Source organism: Cetorhinus maximus, chromosome 5 (genome assembly GCF_964194155.1).
Source record: "Cetorhinus maximus chromosome 5, sCetMax3.hap1.1, whole genome shotgun sequence".
Taxonomy (NCBI): Eukaryota; Metazoa; Chordata; class Chondrichthyes; order Lamniformes; family Cetorhinidae; genus Cetorhinus; species Cetorhinus maximus.
This window is the reverse complement of record NC_135883.1, coordinates 116474372-116486704: the sequence shown is the minus strand read 5'-3', so window position 1 is coordinate 116486704 and position 12333 is coordinate 116474372. Positions and strand designations below refer to the sequence as shown.

At 41.8% G+C, this 12333-nt stretch overlaps 1 protein-coding gene across 3 annotated transcripts in view; it reads right to left on the bottom strand.

Moving 5' to 3' along the window:
- map3k5 (mitogen-activated protein kinase kinase kinase 5) overlaps positions 1-12333 on the bottom strand; it is a 189076-nt gene that overhangs the window by 55176 nt on the left and 121567 nt on the right. For all 3 annotated transcript variants that reach the window (XM_078542337.1, XM_078542338.1, XM_078542339.1), the window contains 2 exons: positions 10694-10830; positions 8223-8328 (listed from right to left, as the gene is read on the bottom strand). In XM_078542337.1, the coding sequence (XP_078398463.1) occupies positions 8223-8328; positions 10694-10830 (243 nt within the window). The remainder of the gene's footprint in view (positions 1-8222; positions 8329-10693; positions 10831-12333) is intronic.

The following is a 12333-nucleotide window of genomic DNA, read 5'->3' as shown; positions in this document are numbered from 1 at the left end:
TCATTAGACTTCATAATTCCAGATTTTTTATTGAACGCAAATTTCACCATCTGCCGTGGTGGGATTCAAAACCGGGCATTAATCTGGGCCTCTGAATTACTCGTCGAGTGACAATACCACTACACCACTCTCTCTCCCATGTGGGAACATTCAGAAGTTCCAGGAAGCAGGCCAAGGAACTCGTTCAGCTGCCATCACCCATTAAACTGCTGTTACAACTGACTGGTCCCCACACACACCCAAGCCCACACCCTACTTGCCCACCACCTGTGCCACCATTGCCTGTCACTGAACAGCATATTGGCCCTATGTCAACCTCACTCAGAGACCAGGGCTTGGCCCTTCTAATTCCATTCAATGAGCATCACTACAGCCCCAATTCCTCCAAGGAAATGGCATTTTCTCTCAATTTAAGCTACTGACCATCATCCTGCCCCGCCCCTCCCCTGCCCCCACAAATAGCTGTTTGGAACATTCAAGTTCCAAATAATGACCAGCTTCTGATGCCTCCCATAATAAGCAACATCACACAGCCAATAACCATTTCAGGAACTCCACCTGCCGCATCCCCACTGAAGAAGCATTTTATCACACAGAGTAGGATCTTTATCTTTGCATTTCCTTTCCACTAAGTAGCATTTCGAGTCCCACCATGCAGTCCATTACTTTGGCCATTTCCCCCATCACTCACTCAACCTGGACTGAGAATCATAACAACACCTCTGCCACACCTCACACAGAGCAGCACTTCAGCTACTGAACACAGCTCTCCTACACTAAACAAAACCAGCCCAGGCTTCCTTTACTGACAGCTGTTTTAACCTCTCTCTTTCCTTCCTTTCCTGCCCCCGTACCCACCCACTACAGCTAAAGGCCAATTGTTTTGGCCTTGCAAACTTGCTGTTACTGCTTTTTACCCTCCAACCATTTCGTGACTTATTTGAACAAATTTTCTTTAATTCCACATAGCATTGTCCTTCCCACGTGCACCTTAATGTGGTATATTAATTGCTTTGAGAAAATCCCTACATCCATTCTCCTCATTTTTTTAAAACCATCTACAAAGTACAAGTCAGGAGTATTATGGAATACTCTCCACTTACCTAGATGAGTGCAGCTCCAATAACACTCAGGCAGCTCAACACCTTCCAGGATAAAGACCACTGCCTGATTGGCACCCCATCCACTACCTTACACATACAACACATTCGTTCCCTTCACCATCAGCACCCAGTGGCAGTAGTATATACCGTCTTACAAGATACAACACAGCAAAATGTCAAGCCTCCTACATTAGTATCTTCCAAATCAGTGACCTCTACCACCAAGAAGGACAAGGGCAGCAGAAACATGGGGACACCACCACCTCCATGCCACATGACTTGGAACTATATCACTGTTCCTTCACCATCGCTGGGTCAACATGCTGGAACTCCCTCCCTAACAGCACTGTGGGTGTACTTACATCCAATGGACTGCAAGATGGCAGTTCACCACTTTTTCAAGCAAAATTAAGGATGGGGAATAAATTCTGGCTTTGCCAACGATGCTCACATCCTAAGAACCAATGAAGAAAAAGACTAGGTGGCTTTTAATTCCTTGGATTGTTCCCATCTCCTTTTTGAAGGAAAACTAATAATTGCCACCTTCTACTTTACAATTGTAATTTCAACAAATTTTTGGAAAATTATAGTCAGAATCTCCACTGATTTTTTTCTTAACTTATAACCCCAGATGCAACTTATCATGTCTGTAAGTTTCAGTAAGTTCTTTAATACATTTTGAACAATAACTTCTGGTAGTTCTACCACATTCCCATGCCCATGTTCCCTGAATGAGGGAAAGTATTTATTTGAGTTCACTCACTCTAAACATCTCTTAGCAGCCTTCACCCGACTTTGACTATCCTCTCACTAATCATGTATTTATAATTCCTCACTCACTCACTTTTCGAGAACTGCTTTATCCAATTCAGGGTCGCAGGAAGTCAGAACCTACCTCAACACGCAACATGCGCTAGGTGGGATACACCCAGGACAGGACGCTAGACCATCCCAAGACACACACACACTAAGGGGCAATTTAACCATAGCCAATCCACCTAACCACTGGACGGCTTTGGATGGTGGGAAGAAACCATGGCACCCAGCGGAAACCCACGCGGACACTGGGAGAATGCAAAAACCCTAACTCAGAATCGAACCCGGGTCCCTTGGGCTGGGAAACACCAACGCTAACCACTGCGCCACCTGCTACCATCTATAGTTCCTCTCATTACAAAATCTTAGGTATGATGTAGTACAAATAAAAATGACTTTTTTGAACTGAGACACGGTCTAACCCAAGGTGGCTATATCTGGCATCTTTTCTTAAAGCCTGAAAGTAATCACATGTTCTGCAAGCATTGCCAAGTATAATGTTTGCATTTAGCAGTTTCTCTTTTCAGTGATAGTGATGGTTCTAATCACATTAGTGTTTAAGGACAATGCATTTTCACAAGAGGGATAGCAAAAACCCAGTGAAGTTCGGGTAACACAGGATCACACTTACTAAAACCTGCCGTGAAATTAAATAAACATGAGACCAATTTTCTCTTAAATTAAGAGATTCATGTTGCACATGGTCATGCTGTGCCTTGGTGTAAAACGTTGACAAATTTTATCAGACTACAGTACATAACACTTCAATGACAGAACCATTTTGTCCGACCTTACGTAACAATAAATATTATCGTACACAGTACATCTTGCAGTTTCAGTACAAAAGTTTATGAACCCTGACTATACTCAACAATATTGCAGACAGAAATGTGACTGCACTTCTTATTTTTGGATGTGATACCTCATTAATGTACAGGCAACAAATGGGGGGAAAAAATCCTGAAGACAAATATAAAGAACTAAATGTTCCTGTTGTGAATGTCCCTACAAATCAAGAGATTCTGGTGGCAGTCTAATCATGGCCTACTGTACTGGCCAAGGTTGAAGACTTCCCCTGTGATTTGTATCTGACTAACTCAAATTGGTTTACAAAGGAAAGGTTTAAAATTCTGTTCCAGACAGTGCACAGAGGGAATCCTCTGCTACAAACTGTTTTTCTTTTTGTGAAAAGCCCTAAAGTAAAAAGTTAACATTTACACGTTTTAGGTTTAAGAACCAAATTACTGAAATAGTGTTGGTGCTATTGCATGAATCACTGATGGAAAGCACTTTTTGTGTTGACAGTGTACAAATTAATCCCAAATTTGACGATTTTAGGGCTCTTGTCCATCATCTCAATGAATAGAAAGGGTCAATTGACAATATTTAATAAAAGCCTCATAACATGTAAAGTAAGAGTAACTCCTTACACACTCCATAGCCGAAATATAGGTAGTTTATTCCATTGCACAATCTCACCTATTTCCATACGCTTAATTCAATATTAATCACATTCACAATGGCATTCTTGGCAGTAATACGGGACAAAGAAAACAAGAAGCACATAATCCATTTACTGGAATTTTCCAACAGATGAGTCTATTTGAAGTATCCCATCAAACAACCCTTTGATGTGGAAGATTGGCGGCTGCACTTTCTGACCAAGAGCAATAATCCAGCAATTGGTTGAAAATCAACAAATTATATTGGAAGGTCATTGACATGAAACTAGCTCTATTTCTTTCTCCGTTGATTCCACCTGACCTACAGAGTATTTCCAGCATGTTCTGCTTTTATATCATATTGTGTGTTCAGTTTTGCAGCTGCGTACCCTTCCGTCTTCAACTTATACACTATTACTCTAGATAATGCGACAATAATCACTAGGCCGTTTAGGAAAGGTTGAAGGAAAAACTTATGAAGGAACTGCACAAATGTATTTAAAATATTTAAGCCCACTTTAACTCTTCGTTCCCTTTCAGTATTACAGTCCCCCTATACCACGCACAATTCTAAAATCAAAGGATGCAGACAGCTAGCTTTCAAACCACTGCCAGGCCACTCTTCAACCGGCCAACAGATGGTGAGGTAAGAATGACACAAGGTGACTTGGCTCTAATTTCCCTTCACTTCTTGTCAGAAAAAGACCCAGGTTTTGCTGGGCAGCACAGGTGGCAAAACAACGACTAGTAACTGAACTTCTATAAGTATTGGTCATGAACATACATCCTGCCACATTACTCAGATCACGATGGGATAAATTTTAAAAGATGCAACTCTGAATCAAAAGTGAATTTGTCTGATGTAATCTCACAATTCGGCTTTATCATGAATGCAGTTCTCATTACTTCCTAGATTCAGCAACACTATTGTATTGCAACAATGTCAGCACACAAGTATGCAAGAGCTCGTCAGCCTGAGTGTAACAATTGCCATTGTAAAGATGAGCTGTGCACAGGAAAATGAGTCAGAGAAGTGACAAAGTATTGAGGGGCTGTTGTTGTCATCCCAACAGAGTATAGCTGGACTTGATGGCTACATGTTATTTAAATAAGTTTTGTGCAAAGAAAGCATGACAATGTAGGTGAGGGGACGGGGGGGGAGCATGAAATCATAGGACTGCGCCCCAGTAACATCAGATGCAGTGTGAGCAGCTGTAGGTCCAACTCATGATCCTGATCAAAAAGGTACAGAACCACCGTCATAGAATAAGGCCTACAACAGAAGGTCAATGCCCCGTCACTACATTTACTCTTTCCTCTAGGTAGCATACAGAAAGGGCAGCATCAGACCATACACACCAGAAAGGCTCACCAGCACTGAGATGAAAAATATTACTATCATGTGCACTTTTCATTTCAGTTGAAAAAATAATCCAAATTTAATCTGGAGAATTTCTTTGAAAAAGGGCATAATAAATTGGCATTGGCCAGTAGATCAGGGTGGATAGAGTAGCCACCCTACACTGATAAAAAAGACAGTTCTAGATATGCAGGATCTACATTATGCATTTAATTGAAGGAGTTGCCTGTGAACGATGTGCCATGACTGAAAGCCTTTTTCATCCAGTTCTTCCATCCCTTTTCATCACCTTCCTCTGACACTGGTTGGCCCTAGGGACTCCTCACCCAGCTGCTGCACTGTAATTCCACTTGCAATGTGCAGCATCCAGTGATGATTTTGGGCTACACACCAAGAGCATCCATGATTGCTCTAAGAAACAAAATAGGTCAAAATTCCTTAGACCAGCCTGAGATACACTAGGCTCAGGGAAGAGTCAGCTATTTTAAATATTTCAGGAAGCACCCAAAGCAGAATGGGTACTACATGGTTGCTTGCTGGTAGATAAGCTCAAAATGAAGTCATCATGAGTGTCCCCAGGATACCAGCATGATGAGCTTCTTATAGTCAGACAACATCAGAACATTAATAGAGCAGTCATCCTTTATTAGGTGTAAAGCCTGTATAGTTGTAATCTTGCGACACCCCTGGCCAAGCTGTTCCAGTACAGCTACAACACTGGCATCTACCCGACAATGTGGAAAATTGCCCAGCTATGTCCTTTACAAAAAGCAGGACAAATTGAGGCCGGTCAATTACCGCCCCTACTCTCGATCATCAGCAAAGTGATGGAAGGGGTCATCAACAGTGCTATCAAGCAGCATTTGCTTAGCAATAACCTGCTCACTGACGCCCAGTTTGGGTTCCGCCAGGGCCACTCAGCTCCTGACCTCATTACAGCTTTGGTTCAAACATGGACAAAAGAGCTGAATTCAAGAAGTGAGGAGAGAGTGACTGCTCTTGACATCAAGTCTACATTTGGCCAAGTGTGGCATCAAAGAGCCCTAGCAAAACTGGAGTCAATGGGAATCAGGGGGAAAACTCTCCACTAGTTGGAGTCATACCTAACACAAAGGGAGATGGTTGTGATTGTTGGAGGTCAGTCATCTCAGTTCCAGGACATCACTGCAGGAGTTCCTCAGGGTAGTGTCCTAGACCCAACCATCTTCAGCTGCATCATCGATGGCCTTCCTTCCATCATAAGGTCAGAATGGGGATGTTTGCTGATGATTGCACAATGTTCAGCACCATTTGCGACTCCTCAGATACTGAAGCAGTCCATGTCCAAATGCAGCGAGACCTGAACAATATCCAGGCTTGGGCTGACAAGTGGCAAGTAACATTCATGCCACACAAGTGGTGGGTAATGACCATCTCCAACAAGAGAGAATCTAACCATCGCTCCTTGACATTCAATGGCATTACCATCACTGAATCCTCCACTATCAACATCCTGGGATGTTACCATTGACCAGAAACTGAACTGGATTAGCCATATAAATACTGCGACTACAAAAACAGGTCAGAGGCTAGGAATCCTGTGGCAAGTAACTCTCCTCCTGACTCCCCAAAGCCTGTCCACCATCTACAGGGCACAAGTCAGGAGTGTGATGAAATACTCCCCACTTGCATGGATGAGTGCAGCTCCCACAACACTCGAGAAGTTTGACACCATCCAAGACAAAGCAGCCCACTTGGTTGGCACCCCTTCCACAAACATTAATTCCCTCCACCATTGACTAACATTGGCAACAGTGTGTACCATCTACAAGATGCACTGCAGAAACTCACCAAGGATCCTTAGGCAGCCCCTAGCACCTTCCAAACCTATGACTGTTACCATCTAGAAGGACAAGGGCAGCAGATAGATGGGAACACCACCACTTGGACGTTCCCCTCCATGTCACTCACCATCCTCACTTGGAAATATATCACTGTTCCTTCACTGTCGCTGGGTCAAAATCCTGGAACTCCCTCCCTAACAGCACTGTTGGTGTATCTACACCACATGGACTGCAGCAGTTCAAGAAGGCAGCTCACCACCATCTATGCAAGAGCAATTAGGGAAGAGCAAAAAATGCTGGCCCAGCCAGTGATGCCCACAGCTTGCCACTGAAAAACGTTAATTATGTGGAGCCTTAATAAATGAAAGTGATGAACATGTTGCCCTTGCAAACAAAGTTGTTGCCAGCTAATAAGGTATCTGTGGACAGCCAATGTCTGATTTGGCATATGTAATAGGTAGCGTCATCGAAGCATCGAGTAGCATAGAAGTGTAATGCAGTGGTGGCTTTCAGGCACTTAGGAAGAGCTGTCACTGTGGCATGAATTGGCTGGAAGGCTGGCTACGGGGAATATGACATCTTTCTTTGTAAAGCTGAGGCATCAAACACAGGACACTTCTGACATACCCCAGGTATGTTACCCCAGAAATCCAGGTGGTGAAAGATAGAACTGGAGCACTCTTTAAAAGCTTCTATTCACAGAGACACACATTACTAACACACACCTCCAAACCCAACAACCACAGTTTGAGTCTGCTCTGATATACAGGAGCACCAGTGAACCCCCAGTTAATGCTCACCACCTGATTACAATTAAATATTCAATTATTATGTAATGAACACCAGGGAGTGTTACGTAGGTCAATAAATGCAGGTTTAAGGGTATGAGCAGATACAGAAATAATGCCTGAAAACTAGTTGCCTCTGCTTGTCGCGTCCCCTCAAAAACTATTCTTCTGCCTCGAAATCCAGAAACATGGTTCAAGCACGCAAATTGTTTCTCCCCCAGTAGCATGTATGTTCTGCCACAGTTATTAGAGTTTAAGCAACTGACATTCTCTATTACATCTGTATATTGAATGAAATAATGCAACAAGTTAGTTCAGTTAAAATTATTTTTCACAGGATAAATGAATGCCACATTATTAAACAAGTTTCTCAGGCTACTTAGGTTACCCTTGGGTTTGGCTAAGTTCATGTTAGATGATTTATTCCACTCCCAAGTCATGTCTTAATACACTTGTAACTCCCAAGCAAAATAGGTTGGACTGTGTAAGCGGTCAATTCACATTGAGATATTGAAGATGTAAAATGAATTCACCAGGACAGTAGTATATAGTACATATAATATGTAGTGTGTAGACCACAGTAGGGCAAATTGTTAACATCATTCTAAACACTAACTTTTCACAATGCACCTGCACTGTGCGTTTTGTGAATACAGGCAGGATGTTGATGAAGTAAACTGCACAGTGATAGCATCTCAATTCTGTGGTATAAACCACCTTTTTCAAAAAGCAACATTTCACCTTTAACAGCAGTTTCTAAATGAGTCTTTCACTCCCTCATTTCTCTTAATTCCTTTTTGAAACAATGACTGTATGACATTTCTTGCCGATTACAGCAATTATGCTACATGAAAACAACATAATGCTTCATAACCATGAATGTTTCAAACCTGTGAATGTTTCAGCACATGGATTGATTCCTGCAAGTCTTTTTGAGGTACCAAAATCTGATATTTTCAAGATTCCACTGTAGGTGTTTATCAGCACATTGTCACCCTGGGGGAATAATTCATAATTTTTGTTTAAAATGGGATGAAAACCCCTACAATTCTAAACTAATTTCTGTAAGCAATACTGCCGACCGAGTAAAAATCATACGATAGTCATCAAAAAATCCTCGGTTGAATTTTTGCAAAGAGGTTTGTTGAATCACCAAGTAACATTTGTCTACAAATTATTTTCCCCTTTGGGATTTTAAATTTTAGTCAGCCATAATTTCTTCAAATACCATATTCATTTACATGAAAGACCTCAATGCTTGTGAAGTAAACTGGATGGCAAGTATTCAGCAAGGTATAGACCAGGGGCAAAATAAAGACACAGAAGGAAAACTACGCCGATAGAAAAAAGAACATCGGTAATGTGCCTGGGCCAACAGTATGTTAAACAGACGAAAATAGGCCAGGTTCCTTTACAGGCATAGGCTCTGAACATTTCCTGTTTTCTGATAGTCACTGTACTTGGGTACAGAATGAGGAAAATCATCCCAAATATTCCTGTGTCCAAATTATTGCGAATAATGTAATCTCTTCAATGTTCGACTTGTTTAAAAAAAAGCATGAATAGATCAGTTAAAACTATAAAGTGAGAAATTTGGGACGAGCGATTTAAAGGCTTGTAGATCATGGGCAGAAGTTTCTACCTTTTTGTAACCAAAATGTATAAGGCTGTAGAGCTTATTTAAAAAAAAACTTTTTAACTTCACTTAGAAGAAAAATACTTTTCTGCTAAATGCAGGCATGTGTTTTGAACTCGGACAGTGTGTACTTAAAGTTAGATAAGGCCAAACTCACTAGCTGGAGAATTAGGATTTTAGAAAATGGGCAGAAAGCAGCTTGTGGGAAACTAAGGATGATCCTGGCAATTAACAGCAGCAGAAAAGGGACCAAGGGAATACTGAAGGGAATCTGAGCTCAAAAGGTAGCTGGAGCTAGTAAGCTTCCAGGCTTGAAGGAACTTAGCCAGCTCCTGCCAATTTTCCAATGGAAAAGAGACCACAGTGCAAGCTGCCCTTCTACAGTTAGACAAGGACAGGAGATAGGGAATTTATGTCACAATGTCAGGTTTCTAGGCAAGCACCACTTCTGTTGCTAACTTTCTAATTAGTACAACTTGGTGCTAAAAACACTCATCAAATTGTTACTGATTCTTTGATTTACAATCAGTTGTGCTACCATTTGAGAGTTGGAATAAGTACATTTTTAAAAATGTTTAAGTACCTAATTTTTGTTGGCAGCAACATGGTACAAAAATATTAACTTTTCAAGTTGCAATTGTTTACTGGGCGGGTCTCTACTCATGGTTGTGTCCTTAAAATGGTAAGGGTCTTGAAGTATCCGTGCCATGTTATACCGATGTTGGATTATTTTTCATCAGGTACAAAATGGAATTTTTTCCATTTTCCAAGAGTCTCATCCATTACTCTGTGGAGAATGAACCAATAAAAAGACTTGGACTTGATACATCTGTTGTAGCTTGAAGGAGTTTAGTGGGTTATTCTGACAACAGATCCAGTTGTAAAATTTATTTTTAAAAACTAGTTGGCAGGAAAGAAGCACTTCTGATATCCGAAGTTATAGCTGAGCAGACTGTTCCCATTTCCTGGCAGCTTTGATCTCATTTCCCAGTGAGAACTGGCAAGGCTCAATGCTTCACATTGTCGCTCCAGGCTGTACGAGTGAACGGGAGCTGGCACTGTTGTTTTTGTGTTCGTGACAGTGAGGATAATTTTAACTTTAGGTGATAGGGAAACCAGGCAGCATCAGATCTGCAGCCCATTGGAAGGAAAATTGGGTGAGGTGTAATACAGGCAGCCAATCTGATACTGCCCTCTTACACTATTGGGAAAAGTTGAAGTTATTCCCAGTGAGTGATCTTGCTGCTGGAAAATTATGCCCTCCTTGTTGATTCCCTCACCAGAGGAAATAGTCTTTCTGTGTCTATCCTATCAAATCCTTTTAACATCTTAACTCTTCCATCTCTACTTTTGGCCAAAAGGTTGGCTACAGAACCTCAGAAAAACACTCCCTACACCAAAACCACGAAAGCTTCCACTTCCCTCACTATAACATTTTCGAGTGGGAATGCCAATTATGGGAGCTCTTGTACTGTAGTTCTCTGCCTAGTGAGAAAATTCCTGTGACTCAGACTGAGTTTGCTTAGAAACTTTAACAATCTGGGCTACACTCAATCACATGTCCCAAAAGTAAATGAGATTGTGCTAACCCACTGTATCCATCTGCCCTCTCCCAACTAAGAAGAAAAATGCATGATCACGAGGAATAATTCTATATGCAAAAACTGGAAACAATGCATATATTCAGGAGGAAAATTTAATTATTGTTCTTTGGTCATAGTATACCTTTATATCGCGATGAGCTATTTGATTGTCATGAAGGTATTTCAATCCTTCCAGGATCTGTTTGGTATAAAATCCAATGGTCTGTTCATTATCCTTCAAGGGGCCCCATTTTGATCGTAAGAGGGCAGAGAGGCTGCCTGTTCATTTATATAGATATATAAAAACAACACATCAGTAAAAATGTCTGCTATAGGCAAACATCATGAGGCTGAATTTCCGTGGGGGTTCTCCCAAGTTCGTGGCAAAACTTAGATGCAAGATCTGCAGAAACCATGAAAAAAATTGTTTAATGGCTGCTTACACCGTTTCTTGAGGGTTTCAGCAGATTTTCAGCTGAAGTTACAATGGACGATTAAGAGACTGTGGAAATTAATGATGCCGCTTCAATTCTTTCAGATTATGCACCAAATACGATTAAGTGTGGCACCCTACAAGGATCAGCAAAGCTATTTTCCCTAAATTTCAGCTAGTAATTCAAACTAAAAGCAATTGCATTAATGCAGATAAAGGGAAAGTAATACATTTATGTATAGTGCCTTGCCACATCCTCAAGATGTTCCAATTTTGCTATGTGATCACCCTTGTTTTGTAGGGAAGGACAGCAGCCAGTTTGCACTCAGCAAGGCCCTACAAACAGCTGAATGCCGAGCTGAATTATATTTTGGTAGCATTTCTTGAGGGAAGAATATTGGGCAGGATGCCAAGAGAACTCCCTGCCCTTTAAATAACTTAAATGGACCTTTACATTCACCAGGGTAGGAAGACAGGGCCTATCAGTGGTATAATACTCAGCATGGCATTGAAATGTCAACATAGTCAAGTCCTGGACCAGGACCTGGAACCACCGAGCATCCGATTCAGAGGCGAGATGTAGGAACATAGGACTTGGGAGCAGGATTAGGCCATTAGGCCCTTCGAGCCTGCTCCACCATTCAATAAGATTATGTGATCTCAACTCCATTTTCCTGTCTGCCTCCCCTTAACCCTCGATTCCCTTGTCTATCAAAAATCTATCTAATGCAGCCTTGAATAAGTTCAATGATCCAGCCTCCACTGCTTTCTGGGAAAGACAATTCCACAGAGTAAAGGCCCTGTGAGAGGAAAAAAAAGGTCTCCTGGTCTCCATCTTAAAAGAGATTATTTTTAAAGCATCCTCTAGTTCTATTCTCCCCAACAAGAGGAAACATCTTCCCGGTTTCCACCTTATCCAGTCCCCTCAGGATCTTCGAAGTTTCAAGAAAATCACCTCTCATTCTTCTGAACTCCAATGGATATAGGCCCAACCTTTCTGCAAAAGATAAGGCCTTCATCCCAGGAATCAATCGAGTGAACCTTCTCTGAACTGCTCTTATAGCAATTATATCCTTCTTCAAATAGAGACCAAAACTGTGGACATTATTCCAGATGTGGTCTCACCAAGGTCCTGTACAGCTGCAGTAAAACTTCCTGACTTTTATATTCCATTCCCTTTGCAATAAACACCAAGTGCCGAATTTTGCCCTTGTCGGGCGGGCTCAGCGGGGGCGGGCGGGAGCAGTTGGGAAGCCAATCGCCGGCCACAATCAGGGCTAGACCGTGATTTCATGCTGGCGGCTCAATTAAGGCCTGCCCAGCGTGAAACACATACCTCAGCGTTCAGT